The 21,684-nt window shown below is 26.1% G+C and overlaps 1 protein-coding gene across 1 annotated transcript; it reads right to left on the bottom strand.

Moving 5' to 3' along the window:
* Positions 1–29: 29 nt before the first annotated feature.
* On the bottom strand, positions 30–21,495 carry LOC129965672 (RING finger protein 10-like). The gene is made up of 17 exons (XM_056079773.1): positions 21,031–21,495; positions 19,641–19,798; positions 13,792–13,970; positions 12,263–12,353; positions 11,436–11,620; positions 10,830–10,969; positions 9,932–10,080; positions 9,529–9,597; positions 8,389–8,461; positions 6,961–7,065; positions 5,319–5,452; positions 4,326–4,440; positions 3,580–3,681; positions 3,266–3,376; positions 1,856–1,965; positions 1,543–1,738; positions 30–277 (listed from the first exon to the last, which is right to left on the bottom strand). Exons 1-17 carry the CDS (start codon positions 21,098–21,100, stop codon positions 192–194), a joined length of 2,073 nt encoding a protein of 690 aa, XP_055935748.1. The 5' UTR covers positions 21,101–21,495; the 3' UTR covers positions 30–191.
* Positions 21,496–21,684: the final 189 nt, after the last annotated feature.

The following is a 21,684-nucleotide window of genomic DNA, read 5'->3' as shown; positions in this document are numbered from 1 at the left end:
GTGATTTTCTTATAAAGAACATACACAAATAAAAGTCTTTGCAACTTCATTTTTAACTTGCTAACAACAAATATACATAAAATAACAAAACTGAAAATCACAGAAATATTGCTGCACTTCTTTAAACAACCAGAATTTACACAAATTGTATCTAAACAAAAAAATTTTTCCCCCTTTATGAAAAAGCAACTTCAAAAATTGTTACGGTTCATAGAAGTTGTAAATAAAAGCTGTTTCTTTCCTTTCTTCTTCTTCTTGGATGAACTTTGGTTATTATCTGAAATTAAGAAAAATATTAATGTAAAACTTTTTTTTTTAAACATAATAAAAATTGATAGTTATATTTTAATTTTTATAAAACGTTATATAAATTTAAATAAAAAATTTAATATGCAATTTTTAGTATTTATTATGAACAGAAAAAGAAGTAACAAATAGGAATAGTTAAGAATAAACTACTATTTTAAAAAACAAAGACGTTTTAACTTGTCAGCACATGCATACGCTCTTTTTGCCCGCATCATTCCTCCTTTGTTTAGAAATTCTAAGAATTTACACCTGCTACTATACTTTCGGTGGACAGAAGAAGAGGATTGGTGACAAATTAACTTGCAAGTGTTTAGGATTTATTTAATGTTATATCCATGACAGTAGCAGAGATTTCCAGGAAAGTGACTACTAATAGTGAAAATGATGATAGCTCAAACTCATTAAATATTAATGAAACTTTGGAAAGTTGTTGTTAAACAGAATCAGAATCAAAACACAGATTCTGAATATTTTCGAAAATCAGATCACAAATCTTTATATAAAATGCATTCTCTTGTAATATGAACAAAGTATCTCGAAATTAATTTTATTCTAATGAGGAATGATAAAAAATGTTTTTTTAAGTATGTATGTTTAAGCATCTTTTTCCAAAAAAATTTCAAGTGTAAACCATATGCAAAATATTGATTTTTCTTAATATACTGAATTAATATATATATAATTTCTTTCATACAGAAAGAAATTATCTATATATTACTAATGTTATATAAATAGAATGGGGAAAAGGGAAATAACTTAATTCATGCCATTTCTGTGTTTAAGTTTAATTTTGGTTTTTATTATTACAAACCACATTTGTGTCTTAAGAAAAACATATTTGCCTGAAAAAATATTTATTTCTCATACAAATAGCCAATAAAATAAATAGTAAGTGCCCAATCATTTGGGGTCAAAATGATATCATGCATGTCCTAACGTGTGTGTGTTTTAAAGGCACATTTGCTGAAGATATAATTAATTGAACATTCATGACAGAAGTTTAAAATTTTAACACTGTAACACGACATGTTAGTGACAAAATCTGAAGTTATCAAATGTTCAAAATACTAAAATTTATTTTAAGCTGAAATTATAAGCACATGTAGCTGCTCCTTCAAAACATTTGGAATAACAGACACTGAAGTATAAATTCAGATAATTTTATATTAATCCTAAAAACATAATATATCTTTTAAACACATGAAATAATTTCAGCAAGCTTGTTTTACTTGCCTGATGGTTCTTTCAAAGTTACAGCATCAAGAGCAGCTTGAATTGCATCACTGAAAGATTGGTGATATTCAGGAGCTGGAGTGCATTCCTCCCCATCTGAATCCACACTTGCTTGTGATTGTGGAGAAACAAGTGTGCTTGCTTTGTTAAATTCCTTCGGTATACTTGTAAATGTCTTCGGTCCAGCTTTCAGCTTCTACAGAGGATGGAGTACACAATGGGTACAATAAATCAAATTTTTTAAAAATTAATAACTATTTAATTGTCCAGTCTTATCACTGGTAGCATCAGAAATAAATATACATATATTTACTTGAGCAAAAGAAGTGACAGGAGAACATATCGGTTCAGCAGCAGGGAACTCATCAGAATAGCCAGAGCTCAAAATATTGTCATCAGCATTTGATTCGGAGCCATTTCGATCTAAATGTAGTTGAAAATAATATAGCACACTAAACTGACGAGTAAATAAAAAGTTTTTATTTTTTTAGAATAACAAAAGCATCAGTTAAGTTTACACAAAATATTTTACAATACAGTAAAATATTGTAAAATTATAAGGTTTAAAAAATACATTATCATATTATATATATATATATATATATATATATATATATATATATATATATATATATTAGTATGCAATGTTCTGTTTTGCATACTAATGCAGTGCTTCAGAAAACAATATATTTTCTCTGCTGCAACATTATTGTGCGTTCGATTTCATATGTTCTCAAATTTTTTTCATAAAACACAATATTATGCTTTCTTTGTTGTTATAAATTATTGTGTGAGTGGACATTACCTTTTCAAAATCTTACATTCATAATAAATATGCTCATTATGTATTATAAAAATTCAACTAAAGCATAAGTTTTACAATCAGTGTACACCATTGATAGTTTGTAACTAACCTGTAGGCTATAAAATAAATTTAAAAAAAAAAAAAAAAAGCACAATCAACTAAAAAAAAAAATGTTTAAGACAGCTAAATAAAAATTAAAAAAATCACGCAATGACAAGTAAAAACTTAAAATACAAGGCAAATTACTCTAAATTCAACAATAATAGACAATAGGCCATCATATTACTGGTGAATGACGTAAAATATTTCTATTTGTTCTAGGAGTACAAAAACAGCAATGCAAAATTAAAACTTTTGTTTTATATGTAGACTTTATTATCCAAAATATTTGTTATTGATGGTTATATTTTATTCAAACATGTCAATTATAATGAAATATATCATCATGATTGTACTTTAAAACTTGGAAAGTTTGCAGAAAATGATTGAGAGATAAAAGAATTCAGAAAATATCTATTCATAAAAATAATAACCTTAATTCACAACTGAGAAACACTACAAAGTTATTCCTAACACAAAAGTTTGACATTGCCTATAAATTTTTATATAAAAAGCTAAATATATTTAGCTTAGCTTGCTGTTAGCTTATTTCCCTAAATAACAAACATATTCCTCATATACTTAAGTTAAAAGTTAAATGTATTTAAAATGAAGTTACTTAAATGAGAAACAAATATGAATTGATAATTCATGTACATTTAATATTATAGTTAATAAGATTTTTTCCAACGCTTAAAGCACATTAATGCATTTAACCCTATCATGTTTAAAATATATGCTTTAAAAAATTAACTTTTTTAAACATATTGATATGTATGCATAAAACAAGCAACAATAGATGTTAGCAATAAAACTTACCTGCAGTTGGTTTTATTCCATTAAAGCTAGTTTTCGGTGGTGAAAGAGATAAGAAGTCTTCAGGGCTAGGAAACTGATCAACGCTATTCAAATTATAGGTAGCTTTTGGATCTAAAACAGGAAAACAATTTAAGTTAAACAATTGATGTTCAGTAAATTTACTTGAGCATTTTTAAAAACATGTATTACATTACTAATATAAAAGCAGATATAGTATCTTAGCAGAAATAATCAAGTATACATAATATTTATTATTTCCAAAATTAGTATTAAAAATAGAAAAGAGGAATAAAAATACAGATATATTTCATTACATTTTCCAAGTTTTCTATTTTCTTCTTCTTCTATCATCTTTTCTCGCCTTCTTTCACTCCGCATTTTTTTAGCACGATTCAGTTTTCTTTTCCTGATTTCACCTTTAAAAAGTAAAAACATAAATTTTAACAAATAATTACCTACATTTTTAGCACAAGTCTCACATTAAGGCAATGATTAACTATATCCATATTACTCGAGACTTGAATATTCATACACTAAAGCTAATGTATTTTTAAGTTAAAAAGAGGGAACAAAAGTGCACTAAATTTCAAGAACAAACAGATGAAAACAGCATTTAAAATAAAGTCCATAACTAAAACAACAAATTTTAGAAATGCAAAAAAAAAAAAAAAAAAAAAAAAAGTTTCTGATGCATTTATACCTAAATTTCTTATGTTCCATTTAGAAATGAAATTACATAATCTTAAAGAAAGCCTTAGCCATCAAGTTTTAAAATTATAATTTATATTCTTAAAACTGATTTAAAATTCTACTTTGCTTTTAATACGACCATAAAGATTTATGACAATTACTTTATATCAACATCAATTGGTTTAATATCAAGTCTGTAGTGAATTCGATAAAACCATGACTTAGAACTTTATAAATTGAAAATTTCTACTCCCAGATTGTGGCTGCTTTGAATTCAATTTCAATCTGTGAGTGGGAACTGCCCGTACTAAATATATTAATATTTAATATAAAATTCAGACATTTAAGTAATTTGAAACCTAGATCTAACCTTCAAACTGCTGAACAGTTAATTCCGATACAAGATGGCTGAAGTCAAGTTCTACGACTTGGAATTCACAAGTCAAAGGCAAATGTTGTAGATACCGTAATCTCTTTCTTAATACCTAAAAAAGAAAAGCAGCTTAGAAAACACTTTCAGCGAAAATTTAATACATTATTTATATGAAGAGATTACATTTAAGATACAAATTTATAATTAATAGTAGTACAATTTAAATTGTAGTCTGATTTAAATAAATTAGCAATATTTTAGTTATTAAAAATACTTAATATAATTTTAGATATTTTGCGATAGATATCTCAAGAAATGAAATTTTGTGTCCGAAAAATGAGGAATCTTTTTTCCAAAAAAAAACCCCCAAACATTCAGAGTATAATTATTAAACTAGGATTTCTATAACTTTTTCTCAGAAAATCCAAATAAGAAAGGTAACTTAAAATTGAAGAATTAATAGTGGATTTAAAAAATCCAATTCATAATAAATAAAACATTTAGAAAATCTTTTTTTAATTGTAATTCCACCAATACAGAATTATCTGAAAGAAGTTGTCAAAACTCTATGAGACAAATATTGTTTCGTCAATCCATGTGGATTCATTACCCATTGTTTAAAAAAAACCAGTTTAACTTCTTGACATTTACAGAAACAATGTACCTTTCTTCAATTTTTTTTTTTTGGGGGGGGGTTAAAATATTTACTTATACAAATTTTGTTTTAAAAGAAGGCTTTATATTTCTGACAAATAACAAAATATAAGGTACATTTTGAAAGGGTGGTAATGGATTCCAAATCTTGAATGACTTAAGTTAATTTTACAATCATACCAAAGCTATGAACTAAACAACTGCTACAGGATTTTTATGAGACAATTCAAATAAAAGTCCAACCTCTAAGAAAAAAAAAAAAAAAAAAACCACCTTTGATTAATGACTTCTTTCCCTAGCCAAAACAATTAAATAATCATTTTCAAATAGCATTACCTCTGTCATTGTGACACTTTCTACTTCAACAAGTTTTGCAGTTAAGACAGGTGGAGCAAATTCAAGAGAACCATATTCTTTTAGAAGCATGCGTACATTTACATTGTGCAAATAAATATGCTGGCCATCTTCAGCTAAAAGAGGGAAAAATACAGTAAAATATATTCATATTACAATTTCCTAAATTCGATCAAATTAATAAAATGCACCATTACCAACAATGTTAATAAACCAAAATTCAATTTAATACAGTCAAATCAGAATTTACACCACAAAAAATAAATCAAATTAGCAGGAGTGAGTTACAGATAAAATAGCAACAATGATAGGTGAATTGGATACTACATTTCTTACATCCCTAATTTAATTATAAATATATGGCATTATCTAAAGTCATCCACTAAAAGGTTGCCATTGAAGTAAAGTTAATTATGAAAAGCTTAATTTCATTTCACAATATTAAAAAAATCATTTGGGAAGGGGCATCATGAATGTTTAAACAATACATTAAATCAGGAATAGGATATATATATATATATATATATACTTAAAGCAAATTCTCCAAGTATAAAAATGTTACGATTTTCATTAAAAAAAAGTATTAATGCTATGCATTATATAGATTAGGAAAGGTGATAAAATGAAACCTTTTTTGGGATAGTACCTGACTGATTAAACTACTATATTTTTAAAGCACTTTTGAAACTTTTCATTTAATAACTTAGTTATTATTAGTAGAAATATCAGTATTGCTTGATAAAATTATTATTAAAATCTTTGGCAATATATAAAATTTAATCTTTTACAATCAATTATAAAACACTGTCAAAAAATATTTTCAAAAAATTTAAACAGAAATATAAAAAAGAGTAATTCAAACTCTGGTCATTGCATAGTATTACAACATCTATGTCTTCTGATTTCAAAACTGACTGCATCTATTCAATTGTTTATCATATTTTGAAAAAATAATAAAAACTGAAGGAAAAACCATATGGATAAGAGAGAAAAAAGTAAAATATTGAATTCTAAGACAGTAAAAATATTTACTGTAGAATAATTTGCTCAATAATTATACAGAAAATAAAATTTTTGTTAATTAACTTTTGCATTGAAAAATTGATAGTATTCTTTCTGTTATCTTCAATAATAAGCGTGTGAAGAAAGTCTGAATTTGGCTATTTAGGGTGAGACATGGAACAAATACATACAAAGCATCAACGACTTATTTATATTAAGATTAAACTAAAGTAAAATCAAATCTTAATGAAAAGAAAGCAATTATTATTTTTTTGAAAAACTATACTTGACAAGCTTTCTAATAATACCTAACAATTAGAAATGCTACATTTTAAAAATTATTATTTTGTAGAGCCTCCTAATATTTAACTCAAAACTATCTTTTAAAATTCTTATTATTTTACTTTTTTAGGTTTTTTTTTTTTTTTGTTAATTTAACAGAACTGCATATATGAAGATAATTACAGATTCAAGAGTACAAATAACTTGCTATTTTGCATTATAGGAACTCAACCCTTGCAACACTTTATTGCAAAAGTAAATAAAATGTTTAAGACGGGAGAAAGGATGCACATAATGAAAATATTCATAAATAATAAGTAAAATAGATATTTTTTTTTACCTTGATAGAAAAAACAAATGCTCTTATTGCAAGAATCAATGGAAGTATTTTGCTGGTAATTATTTGGTGTAACACTTCCTGGCTTAAAAGAGTTTTCTTCATTTTCTAAGGGGGAGAAAATTATAAAATTAACAATCTGCATAACACTATTCTTCACAAGTCATTTCCACTGAAATGTAATAACTTAAAATAAAATAAGCATTAGCATAAGTTCAAAAGTCAGCTGACCTTCAAATTACATATAAGTTAATGCTTATTAACACAGATGTATATTTAAATTACAGAATTTGATTTATCTTAAATTTTAATTAAAAATGCTTAAAACATTACAAATTATTAAAAGAATTCTGTTAACACTTAATATATTACCAAGACTTTTTCAATAACACTACTAATATATCTGTAGCTTCACCTCGGTCTATTTTCTTAGTATATTTGTAAAAAAAAAAAAAAAGCCACATATTTTGATTATTATTCTGAAGAAACTGGATAAGTATTTTTATTGTCGGTATTTGATTTATAATTCCCACTCTACAATTTCGCTGTGGAAAGAACATACAAGTTTCTAAGTTCACAGTGCCTTTTTAAACAGGTGATAGGGGTTACATAGATTGTCAAATCTATTCAATAGAACAGGAATAACAACTAAGCATGTAATTAGTCTTGATATTACGTTCTATTATTTTTAAGCTGTGGAAAAAAGAAAAATCGGAACCACGAAACTTTTGATGACATAATGGTTGACGACATTTGTGGAACCTATTTTTAAAAGTTAGGCACATATTTTGAAATGACATTTCTTGATAATATATGATAATTTAAATGACAATCCACTTACAATAAATTTGGCCTCTATAACTGTTTTTTATTTATAGAAAAGAAGAAATATTTGAATATCATAGAATCCATACCAGCACTAGCTTTAGATTTAATTTTCCTGTACTTAGGAATTATTAACAAAGAAACTTATGTTTGTGCAGAATCCGCCTTCTTTTTATCCAAAAAAAAAAAAAAATTAGTAATAGACATGTGTGCTATGATTCAAATTATGTTTCACATTTTCAATATATGCAAATAAATGCTATTTGTGTTACAACGCCATCTATTGATGAATTTTTGTATTACATTTTTTAAATTAATAACTGTAAACTGCATCATCTGAATAATCTGTAGTTCAAATTTTATCTTATTTGGACCAATAGAACAGATTTTAGAGCCCACTGAAGAGGGTAACATTTCTTGCTAACCTTGTATTTTCCATTTTCAGTTACATTAAAATAACCATTAGACAGATTGGTTAGTTGTCTTTTAGAAAATCATCTTCATTTATATAATATTCCCTAAAAGAATTTTAAGCCAAATCACTCTATCTGAATACTTCAATAATGAATAACTATTTTCTGAGAGACAGTTTTGACACAAACTTACCTAAGTTAACAGATTCATCAGTGGAGTCCACAGAACTAATTGATGTAAGATGTTTTCGAGTAGCACCAATCATCTAAAATATTTAAAAGAATTTATTAAAAAAAGTAAATAATTGTTTCCTTTTTGATATAATACTAATTTTTTTACCTCCTACAATAAAATAATTTTATACTTATAGTTAATTAAAATAAGAACAAATTAAAGTTAAATTAAAATATTTAATATAATTAGGAAATTAATAAATGAAAAATATTCAAGAAAAAGCTCAATCACACTTAAATACAAATATTTTTTAAAAACATTTTTATAAATATAAAAATAAGGTAACTTAACATTCAGCTTAATATTCACCCCCTTCCTTTTTTAAAAATGAAAAAAAATTTCTTAAAATGAAAGAAACATCAATTAAAAATCTGTAACTTACACTGCAGAAATTGAAAAACAATTTTCATTAATTTTAGATAAATTTTTCTCGACAACACAACATTTAACATTCAGATTAAGCATAAATTGGTACTAAAACAATCAATAAGCATAACAATTTGTTTTGTAACAAGCAATGTTGTCATAATAAGCCTATTCCGCAGTACCATTTTGTAATATTTTGCTTATTGTTATAAAAGATTTCCATAAAATAAAAATATTTTAAAAAATATCCAAACCAAAATTCAATTAAATTTTCTATCGCCTATTTCAGTTAATCCATGTTATCTTTAAATAAAAAAAAAATAATAAAAATAAAATTAAATGCTTTAAACAGATTTAATTTGATAACACTGCTAATTTTTTTTATTTTTTTTTATCATAACTCAATCCTAAGCAAATTTTATAAAATAAATGTTTATGTAGTAAAATAATGTGATGTTAGCAAAATTTCTTTAAAATATTTTTCATAGAAAAATAAAATTCTGAACTAAAATTTATTTCAAATAATTTTCTTTTAAAATCTAAGCTTATGCAAATACAAGGAAATGGGTACAGAAACTGTCTCCTTGAGTAATGGTTTTTTTATTTTCTTTTTTATTCATTTCTTTAAATAAAAAAGGACAAAGATAAAATTTGTCTTGCAAGATATTTTAATAGCTATTCCTCAAATTTAATGCAGAAACACACAAAAAAGAATATATATTGTTTACTCACATTTTCTTCTTCCTTATGCAGCTCATTATCTAGGATTTGATTCAGGTTATGTTCCCTTTCATCCAAAAGCTATAAGTAGTGAAAAAAAAAAAAAAAAAAAAAAAAAAAAGATGGAAATAAGACTTAAAATGTCAAGGAATTCTAAAATTTGAGATTTAAAAAAAAAATTACAAAATCAACTAAATTTAATAAACAAAAACTATGATTTAAATGATATAGCTAAATATTTGAATTATAAAGCACACAATACAAATGGAATACATAAATTTCAACCACTAATGCACAAAAATTCTCAATATAAATTAAAATACTTAGCTTATGAATAATGCAATGATTTTAATCAAACAAGATAAAATATTTATAAGAAATAAATGCCTTTTTAATAATAAAAATAAAATCTTACTTTCATTGCAGCTTCAATAAAACAAACTTCTGGTGTATCTTTTTCTGCCTCATATGCTTGATTTAATTCCATGCGCTCTCTATTTATAATAACCTTTATACCTTTTGGACATGCTAGTAAGAGCTTTTGATAACGAGTCACTGAATCCACTATATAAAAAAATAGCAAAATATTTAAATAATCCAACAGTAACTAACACAAATATGTTAAAATGTCCGAGTTAATGAAGAAGGTGTGTTAAAGAAATGTTTATTAAAAGGAAATATTTAGAATTCAAGCACATTTATTTTTTTAAAAAAATTCTTTTCTTTATCAACTTGAAGCATTATAAAAATTTTACACCTAATTAAATATACACCAAATAAAATAACATATTTAGACAGTACCCTGCTTTACTGTTTAAGAATGCAAGTCTACCTGTGTAAGTAATTATGCAAATATTATGAGACAAAAGGCTTATACAGCTTAGCATTTCTTGAAACTAATAACATGTCATGGTTTTTTCTTTTTCTTTTCAAAGGGGGGGGAGTAGTATTGCTGGTTGCTTGGAATTTATCAAAAATTTTTTGAGGCTCAACATGGTTAAAACAAAATTTCAGACTGTTTGTATTTTTTGTTGAGTGGCCAAATGATCACATATTCGATCAATGATTGATACAATACTATATATAATTTAAATAAACTCATCACTTCAATGAACTAGAAAATTATCTACAATCTATAGAATGAAAAGTTAACATAAATGAGAAAATAAAGTTTTTACAAGCTTATATATAGATTCCATTTATTTTTCTATTTTCAAAACTTATGTAGCTAAGCTAAAATAGGAAATCGGACAAAATCTTAAATGTGTTCTTTTTTTTTTTTAAATGCAGAGTCAACATAAACTTCTACGAACCTTCATCAACATTACATAAGGTATTAGCATTTTTCTGTTCAATGACAGGAACTGAAAGTAAGGACCCTTTTTCTCTTTTCATAAGACACATGGTAATTTCATCACCAACAGCAAAAGATTTCTGAACTCGCAATGATACACTACAAAAATAAAAAAATTAAAAGATCATAAAAATTTTATAATATATTCAAATTTTAAACTAGCCAAAATATTTTCTTTTACAAGCTAGACATTTAACAATTAAAGAGTTATGATTTAAAATCATTTTGTACATAATATAAGACATACTTTCATTACATTTCTCTCAACTTTATATTTTTTGCGATAATATATTTTATGAAATAAAAATGTAACAAAGCTTCAAGTATACTCTCATTTAAAACAATCAACAAGTCACTGTCAATATAATATGATTAATAAAGAAAAATCTAACTTGCAGACAAATAAAATTATTCCATAACTATAATTTCCTAACAAAAATTATTTAAATAGATAATTTTTAATAATCAAATTAGTCAAAGTATATACAATTTATTAGTTAATATATCAGTCTGTTACCTCAATGTACATTATAAAAATTTCAAAATAATCGATTATTAAAATAACCTTTTCAACTCTGTCTTGTGAACAGCTTCAAAACAAATAGGACATTTTTGCCAAGTTTTATCTGTCAAGGATAGATAATGCAGTACACAAGGCCAACAATATATATGTCCGCAACGAGTAATTTTTGCAGCAACTGGCGCATACAGACATATGGGGCATAATGGCACTTCATGGCATGGTAAACGCTGTAATGGGAAATATATATTAATAAACCAAATTATTTAATTGAAAATGAATAGTTTGATAGTGAAACATACAATTATATATTCATGAAAATCTTAATAAGAAATTTTTAAAATGATACATTAAACTTTTTAAAACAGGATATTGTACATTTCTATACATCTAATTTTGCTATTAGACATACTATACTGATCAAAATATATTTTACTAAACCTTCAGAATTTTGTTGCCTTGAATTCATTTTTTTAAATAAAGTTTTTAATGCAAAAGAGACTTTTGTCACTTTAATTACTGATGATTTAATCTCCATTCTAGCATTGTTTTAATAATACACATAGAAAATCAAATGGACATTACAAGAATGTGATTATCTTCTATAAATGGAAAAATGTAACATGACAAGCATAGTAGAAATCCTTTATAAATTAATTTTGAGATCTAAACTGTTTCTAATTATGTTAACTTAAAAAGAAAAAAAAAAAAAAAAAAAGATTTAAATACACTTGATATGAAATTAAGCAAACCTAAGAATTAAAATAATTTTATATCAAATTCATCTGCATTTCCACAATAAAATAACTTTTGGATTTATTGTAATTTACAATAACCATTATATCATCAAATGCCAGAAACAATCTACATACTATTTCTTCAATCAGAGACCACTCAACAAGAATATCAGGATTCTTTTGGTGCACAGAATAATTTCCACTATCCCTTGCAATAAACTGGCAGCTGCAATAAAGATTTTAAAACTTTGATTTTATAATTAGATTTTTTAAAAATTGTAAGCATTAAATTTAATAATAAATTAAAACTACATTTTTCATAAAATATTAGTCTTTTCAAAATAATGCTTTGACTGAAGGGCAACCCAACCAAAATATTATAAATTACGATAATAGTCTCATCTTTATGTAAGGCTAAAATCTAGCTAACTACAGACAGTTTTTTGTCATGTAGTTTTTACTGAACCAAAAATTTTTTTGAAGGATTTTGTTAATGCTATAATTAAAATTAAAATAGTAAAAATTAAACTTAAAATGAACATTCCAAACTATCAGTGCTTAGAAATTTTGCTTTAGCTTGATTTCTCATGTAAATTTCTTTCAGGACAGATGTAAGAAATGTGTTTTAAGATTCCTTACAGTAAGAGGATGCTTAACTTGCCTGCTTTTATTTATTATTGTTGTAGTTTTGGAATACTGATTAAAAAGGCAGTAGTGAATATTCAATTCAAGCAGTTGATATTGTTTTTCATTGTTACTTGTCAGCAAAATTTCTTTATTCAAAATATGGTTTAAAGACTATTTGAACAGCAAAAGAATTTTTCATACCAAATCAAATTTATTTTCTGAGGGTTAGTTACTGTTGTAGAAATGTTTGAACCTTTATGCTCATATGAAATGATTTAATACTTTTGTAAAATTTCTAACAAATTCTTATAAGGTGCAATTAAAACAAATAAAAAGGGTATTAATTGTTAAAAATTTCATTCGTAAAATAACTTCACCATAGACAACTTTCAAAGAAGTTAAATTTAGTTTAATAAAACAACAGATATGTGTCAATATTTACATACTATTTCTCACAACTTTTCATATTATCAACAACTATTACACTAACAGTGAGAATTTAAAGAATAATCAGTAAATAATAATTCTTATACAATTTTCTTTACTGACTATATGTATTCATTTTAACCAAAAAAAGCACATGATATTTCTTACTTAACAATTAATTATATATTTTAATAAAATACACTAAACCAAATATCAATCCAATTTCATAAATAAGTTCAAATGTTTCAAGAAGTATTATTACCAAAAAGGTCAGAAACTAATAATGCGCAATACAGAATCTAGCTTTCATTACCAAGATAAGAAATAAAGCGAGCAACATAAGAATAAACCTAATTTAAAAGAGCATTTGAGTTTTCTATCTAGATTCTTGTCATCAATTATAATATTAAATTTTAAACTAGAACATATTCAAGTCGCCAATTTATTTAGATGCTGAAACATTTAGAACAATGGTTAATAAATATGGCAGAAATGACAAGAAAATATTTTATTTCCAGTAATTTTTAATATATTTTATTTCCAGTAATCTTTAATATATTTTATTTCCAGTAATTTTTTTTAATTGAGCTGAATTGAATCTTTAAACTTACTTAGCTTGTAAGAAAAGTTCTTTATTATATTTTGGTAATTTGTTTCTGTTATGAATAGGTCGTCTACCACTTCCTTCCCAGTTATCAAGCGGTGCTAAAGTAAAATTCAGTAAATGGTTCAAATTTGTTTTTTTGCATCCTTGTTTAGTAGATGGTTCCCCTACAGCTCCATCTGCTATCTGAAAACAAAATTAAAATAAATGTTTTGTTTATCACTTATAAAATAAACAAAGGTAAAATAATATTTATATATTAATATTCAGATAATAGAACAATATTAATTCTTTAACCAATAAAGCCATCTTACATAGCTTACTTTCTACTGCTACTTGATAACATTTTTGTCACATCCCTGATCATTTAAAATAAGGCATAAGCATGTTCTAGGTTAAGCAATGAATCTCAAGGGAGAATAAAAGATGCAATTATACAGTTAGCAGCAAATTACAGGAGATATTAGCAAAGCCTTTCATTATCAATAAAGCCAAAATTGTGCATACACTCTTTGTATTTACACACGATTATAAAGAGTACCCTACCTGCCAGTGATAGATAAAAAATATTTTTTTTTTTTTTTTTTTTTGCCACGGTACTTTCTTTAGAAGAAATTAAGAGTTTCACACTTAAAATTAGATAAATAAAAAAGGAAGACAGACAAATGTGTTTAAAGTTAAAATCAGGAAAGAAAACCAACTGAAATATATTTATTTTACAAAAAAGTTTAAGGGAATATGAATATTAACTTACTTAAATGAAATCTAAAATGCGGATTTCATTTTGTAATATCAATTAACAGATGGACCTAAGTAAATTTAATATTATATATATATATATATATATATATATATACGAATTCCTGCTCTGTTACGAATTTCCTGCGACGTGCTTAGAGTAAATTCAATAAGCAGAATCCTTTAAAAAAAAAAAAATAAAGCTATTTATTTAACGAAGACTACATGAATAACACTGCGCATTCAATAGCTCAGTCACCAGCCTACAGCTTGCTTGCTGTCTAAGGCTCCAATACAACTCCTAATCTTTCGTGCTTGTTTTTATATGCTCTCTGCCGGAAGTGACGTCACTAACAGGAAGTTATGTCATATTAGAAAAATCCAGAACCTTGGAGAGAATTCAAGAAATCAGGATCCCTCTAGAAAATTCTCTCTGTCGCCAAGGTTTCCAACTTCCGTCGCCAAATTTGGCGACAAAAATTAGTTGCCTAAAACATCGCCAATGAGCCAATATCTCGCCAATTTGGCGACTTGCTATTGAAATACAATGGGATACATATAACATTCATTATCATAAGACAAATTACACCAATTTACAGAATTCGTAACAATATATATATATATATAATGTAATTGAAATTAAAAACATTCTCTTGTATATAACTGTAAAAAATATAATTAATTCGTACAGTAAAATAAAATTCTATAGAAAAAAATATTAATGCAATTGCAAAAACAAAAAGACTGCACACAGCAATTCTATTTCATCATTCAAATTCATATATAGTACATTCCCGAGTATCCAGCCTAATGCGGCAGAAGGGCAGACCAGGAAACAAAAAAGCCAGCATTCTATGAATAAAAAAACAGACTCAAACACATTTTATTTTTCACTGATAAATGATTGTATTTCACGAAAATGCAACCCTAATTTAAGAGTCAAAACTTAGTTTTTAAAAAAGTCTTTAATAGATGACTGCTTCTGCAACATCTTGCTTTCATCACTTAATTACGATAAAACAAAACTAGGCCAGATAGTCATGAACTGGATGCTCAGAAGTGAGCTGTATAGAGAGGGAGATAAAATATTCTACTGCATTAAATATAAACTTAAATGTTTCAGACTTGTTCAATCCAGTTTTTGTTATACTTGTTTTTCATATAAAACATGCATATGTCTGTCAAACGAACTCCTCCTACACAGTGAATAATATTACTTAAGAATATTATATTTAAATTTCGTGCAATCTCCAGGTCAATAGCACAATTTTCATTTATTAATGATCCTAATTAATGCATCAAGTCATTTAGGTTTGTTATCTTATTCTTATTGAATATTTAAAAATATGGTACTGAAAAATTTCCTTTAATTTATTGAAAAATCTTGTCCAATTAGTAATTTTTAAAATATTAAAATTTTGTAAATTCAATTAAAAAAAAAAGTTAAATTCTTAATGCTGTGTGCGATTTGAGAGATTTTGCATGATGAAATGTTTTTCATGCCCACCAGAAACCAATAGAAGCACCTAGATTTAAAAAAAAAAAAAAAAAAACACTTTTAAGGTTTTTTTATTAAAAGAACAATACAAAATAAACAGTTCTTAAGGACTTTTAATGAGACTACATACCCTGTCAAAAGTTTTAACTTAAATAAAAAAAAAAAAAAAAAGTTGTGCATAATCTATTTAAGTTTAAAGAAGCATGCAAATTAAATTTTGAAATTTTAATCAGAAATTTGATTTTGTTAATATTTTAGTTGGAACACTGCAACTAGAGTGAGCAGTGCATTTAAGCAGGAAAATGAGTAAAATTTCTTGCACATGAATCCGAAAACAGTACTTGACACCAGTGTAGTAGATTTAGCAGGACCCAAGGTACACCAAAAGGAGGCTTGCTCAGATTTGCTATATGAGGGTATTTCTAGAAGCATTTCAGTGCTTCAGTACGACCTTTCTGCACCATTTACAATAAATTAATTTATTATAAAAATTAATTACAATCATATATAAAATTAAAAAGTCTATAATATATAATTTTATATATAATTAGAAAATTTTACACAAATATATAAAACAAACATTAGTAAAGGTTAAAATCAAGAACAAAACAACCCATGTAGCTCTCTAAGTAATGTGAACAAATCTATTGATATATATATATATATATAAATATAAACCTCACAAAACTTCAAAGACTTAGAGTAAGGTTCAGTCATTTCTAAGAATTCAAACGATCCCTCACAATATTCCTTGAAATGAGTTCATTTCCTATGAAAAGACAGAAGAATAGGAAACAAAAACACCACTGATCTCTTTCTGTCATGTAACATGACAGGTGCATTTCAAGTGGTATGGATAATATTACGTGTTTCTATTAATGGAACACATACTATTCAACATTTTTACATACACTCTCTCTTTTCTTTTTTTTTGATATAGAATAAATAGTTTCAAATACAGCCAATAAAACAATGTTGAAATTTTTTCCACAATTATCTTTGTGCAAGCAATATATTATATATACATATATATATAAAATTTCTTGAAAAAAAAAAGAAAAGAAAAGGTTATTAGCTAATGTATTAAAGCTGAAAATTATGAATCTGACCGACTTAAACTGTCATCTAATAATAAAAGAGAAAATTAAATGCGAGTCTTAAACATATTTTAAATTTAGAATTGAATTCAATGGTTTGAGAAGTAAGTAAAGTTAGATGTTCCATGAAGTGGAACACTGTGAAACAAAATATTAAACAAGTTGTGGTAGAAACTAGCTAAAATAGATAAATAAAACATCTGGACTGGATATAATTCAACAAGATGAAGACTGAAAAATTTATACTTGTAGTTTATAAAAAAAGATGCAATCAGCTATTGATTTTTCTTAAATTTTTAAAAATACTTATTTCATAAATGTCCAAAAGACACTCATTTATTCCTAATATGCAAAAAACAATCGTGGATCCGTGAACTGAAGAGAATTTAATAAGCCGAGGAAGTTAAACAATGATATTCTGGCAACCAACTACAGACATTAGTAGGAAGTAAAAATAAATCTTTTGACAAAAGATGCAAGTTCTACGCTTCAAATTACTAATGAATTAAAAATTCAAGAACTAGTAAAAGTACAGAGTAGCAATAGCAAAGGATTCATCTCAGGTACATACAAATCAGAGCTAAATATGGACTGAAATATTTGATATTATGGTTTAATAGACTTTAGATGAAAAGAATAAGACAAAACTCTTTAAGGGCAAGTAAATGGATTAGAAAACTTTTCAGTCTGATTGCAATTTGAAATACTTCAATTTTCTACATTCAGTCATTAGCAGTATATAGTCAAACTGCCCATTTTATGGAACTCTGAAATATAAAGCTGAAGTGTCAGAAAGTTTTATTCGTCAGTTTTTCTTCCTCAAAATCAACAAAAAGCTCAATGGAATATAATCATTTAAAGTCAAAAGATTTTTTAGCCCAATTTGCAAATAGAACAAGTTTTTAGATGACTTCTTTTTTAGTGTCATAATATATATTAGAATCCGAGATTAAAGCCAATTTTGAAAATTCAAGGTCAATTATATAAAGTAGTGTTTAATACTATATAACTAACAAATCATTTTGATTTAACCTTAGATAGTTCAATCTTACTCCTTCGATCATAAAATAGGCATCAAGTTTATATTGCTAAAGGAGTTTTTTCCCTTTAATATGTAACATGTTAAATTCATTACGAGTAGTAAACCAATAATAACATTACAACTGAGTAATTCTTAACATACTTTGCTGGCTCCCCCCATCGATGACGGGACGTACTTCCTTCGGGGAGGGTTGTACCGTGGCCGGTGGCGGCCCTTAGGACTCAACCACAGTTCCCGCCAATTGCTGTTGCGGCGGTCCGGTCATTCAGTTCTATGGTTTAAATCCGTGTGTCTTAGGGCGGTTCGGAGAGTTAGATGGTTGACTTAACATACTTTGCTAATCTCCCTTCTTCAATATGTTCTGTGCTATAATTTATTCACATTTTTTCATGAGTAAAAAGAAAAGCTTAGGGTCTGAACACTGGTGAAATCCTCTGTACTCAACTAGATAAATACAATAATGGTTTGCTGCCAGCTTTCCATTATCTCCAATAAAAATTGTAATTTTCCTCCTTCTGGCATAGTATCTTCTCATGTCTATTGAAGGATCCTCCATGAATATCATCTTTGCATCCTTTGAAGGCATATTTGGAATAATTCTCACATTTCCAAATAACACTGTGCAAAAGAATTTGTGCATTCAAGAAGATAATGAAATTTTACCATAACTTCATGGTTATAGTCAGCATTCAAACAATAAGGCCCATTTGACTTTTTTTTATTTCTTTTGCTTTAGCCTTCGCCAGATGTGAAGGCTAATGCAGCATTGTATTGTATCCAGTAATTACGAGATTCGGAGCATGACAGTTCGATTACACCAAAAATCATACTGTATATTTATTGGAAGCATTTCATTTTTCAAAAATTTCTGCCATCATTTCAGGGCAGATCACTTTGACATCAATGCTCTAGCAGTATACAATAAATAAACAATTGAAATTTAAACTGAAACAATTTGAAATTTATTTTTTTTCATCCACACTTCAAAGCTTTCTTCAATTAATTCATTTGTCCATTGAATTTATCGTTTCATTGTTTTGATAATACTTTACAGCACAGTTGAAATTTAAATTTCTGAATTAACAGCAAATTTAAAAAGAAAAAAAAAAAAAAACCTAAATCAAAGTTTATATTTGTCATAAGAGAAATCGCAAAATCAAGCCTGTGAATGTTGCCAAATCTTATAGATAAATAACATTTTTTAAGAACCATATGAGAGAATTATTTATACAATTCGTATAAAATTAAAGTATCATATTCAAATATATAAATGTATTAAAATATTAGCAAAACTAAGTAAAATCAAACAACTGAAAAATATGGAAATTTCAATTTTAGGAATAGTTCTACAAGCTTTTTCCAAATAAAAGCCCTTCTAAATCTTGGTGATAAATGCTAGTGCCAATATTTAAACTGGGAAAAGGATTGGAGCTTCAAATAAAACAATACAATTTTTAATTATTACAAGAAGCATTTCCTACCTCACTCCTGTATCTTTCACAAACTGCTCCAGTTTTATTTCTAGGTCTTTTATCGAACAATTCTCTATTTCTCTGAGGATTTGACTTGCGTCTAACATCAGGGCGGGGTGATATATTATCTTTGACTCGTGGCAAGCGAAAGTACTTATTTGGAACATCTAAATTAAAATTAAATGGAAAAATTTATAAGCACAACCTGTAGAAACTTCTCATAGTAAAATATTTTCAAATAATGAAATAAATGATGAACTGGGTGAAACAAGAATACCTATAAAATTGCATAAATATAAGAAATCAAACAATTAGACTAATTATGTTGCAAATTTTTACAATAACTAAAAAGAAAATTCTTTCTACAAAAAATATCCAGTGTTACTAGATTATCAAATAGTCAACATTTTAAACTGAAATGTTACACAATCAACAAATTCCACTGAAAAAGTGAAGCAATGCCATGGTTTCTGAACATCAATGTATTATATATAATAAATTGTTTACTTAATGACAAATTAGGTAAAATGCTTAACATTTGTATATCTTTATAGAACAAAAAAATGTTAAAAAATAGCATACATATCTTGTTACATTAATTTTAGTATGTTTTTAACAAAGATTAATACAATCCTCTTCATTCATTTCTTAAAACAATTCATTGATCCAATACATACTTTAATTTCATACACAAATAATTACGCATTTTGTTTGACATCATTTAATAAAATTTTTTATTTACTAATTATATATCTAATAAAACTTCTTATATTACATATTTAATTTAAGGAAAATTTCAAAATTCATTCAAATAAAAATTTTCTATGCTCTTAGGTTATGCAGAACAAAGTAAAGGTTATGTTTGTGTACAGAAGTGTTATAACTAATGATAAATTAAAGTTCTGTAAAAGTTCCCAAATTTTATAATTTGGATTGCTATGTCAAACTTAAATTCAATTCATTATCGCATAACAAACAAGTGTTTTTTAAGGGTAGTGATGCAAGGATATTTAAAACATATGGAAAGATTTGGCTAGAATAGTCAATTTAAAATTTTGGGAATTCAAACGAATGAAAAATCTAAAACAAAGCCAAGAATAAAGTTTGTACCATAAAAATTAATGATAGGAAATATCTTTCATCTATATTACAAACAAAGCCATAAAACTAGTAGAACACACAGATTCACTTACTATATGTTTAATAATATTGTAGAAATATATTTAATATTTTTATAATACATCAAAAATATGTAAATTAATTAAATAAAACTTTACAAAAACTATAATCACCCACATTTCAAAATGTTCCGATTTCAAATGTACTTTAATATGATGACGTAATTATATAATATAACCATAAATTTTGGATCTTAGACAGCATGTACGTTAGAAATTACCTTGTTTATTTTTTGAATCGCAATTGTTGGATTTAGATGAAGAAGAATTTTTGGCATTCCCCTTCTCCATTACGCCCACTTCCAAAATATTTGGTTCCAGATTTGATGACAATTTTAAAAAAGGTAGAATTAACTCCTGTTGGAGCTGAACAGCAGACTTGAGAATTCATGATAAATCTAATTTCAATATGCCATATTCAAGCTATAGAAGTAAGAACGACCAGACTTCGTTCAGATTAAAATAATTTTAAAGAGTAATAAAAAACTTGTAAGAAAACTCCAATTATTTTCCTCGAAAGGATTTGTCCTACAATTACTTAATATCTATCACACTTTGGTCAATTTTATTTTCGACTGTAAAATGGTAAAGAATAGCTTTAAAAAAATTTTAAGAAATTCGAATAGCCGCTCTATGCGACTGAAATATCAATTTAACCTTCGTCGCAATATGGCGACAAAATTGAAGTTGTAATACAAACAAAACGTTGTTGCCATATACAATAAATGTTTCGAACACAATTTTTTTTAAATTATAATTTAATATTTAAAAATATCCATATAAAATCACTATTTTTTTGGTTTTAAAAAATAAATTTAGAATTTCAATTTATTAAGAATATAATAAAACATTCATTTTAATAATTATTATTATAG

Source organism: Argiope bruennichi, chromosome 4 (assembly GCF_947563725.1).
Source record: "Argiope bruennichi chromosome 4, qqArgBrue1.1, whole genome shotgun sequence".
NCBI classification, from domain to species: Eukaryota; Metazoa; Arthropoda; class Arachnida; order Araneae; family Araneidae; genus Argiope; species Argiope bruennichi.
Note: the sequence above shows the minus strand (reverse complement) of the source record. Positions and strands in the feature narration are given on the sequence as shown.

What these genes read in the sequence shown, in the direction of transcription:
- LOC129965672 (XM_056079773.1), bottom strand. Translation starts at nt 21,100, where the DNA reads ATGGAGAAGGGGAATGCCAAAAATTCTTCTTCATCTAAATCCAACAAT. An exon ending in CGATTCAAAAAATAAACAAG is followed by an intron (nt 19,799 to 21,030) that starts GTAATTTCTAAC and finishes ATTTTAATTTAG; the next exon opens with ATGTTCCAAATAAGTACTTT. An exon ending in GAACTTTTCTTACAAGCTAA is followed by an intron (nt 12,354 to 13,791) that starts GTAAGTTTAAAG and finishes TCTTTATTGCAG; the next exon opens with CTGCCAGTTTATTGCAAGGG.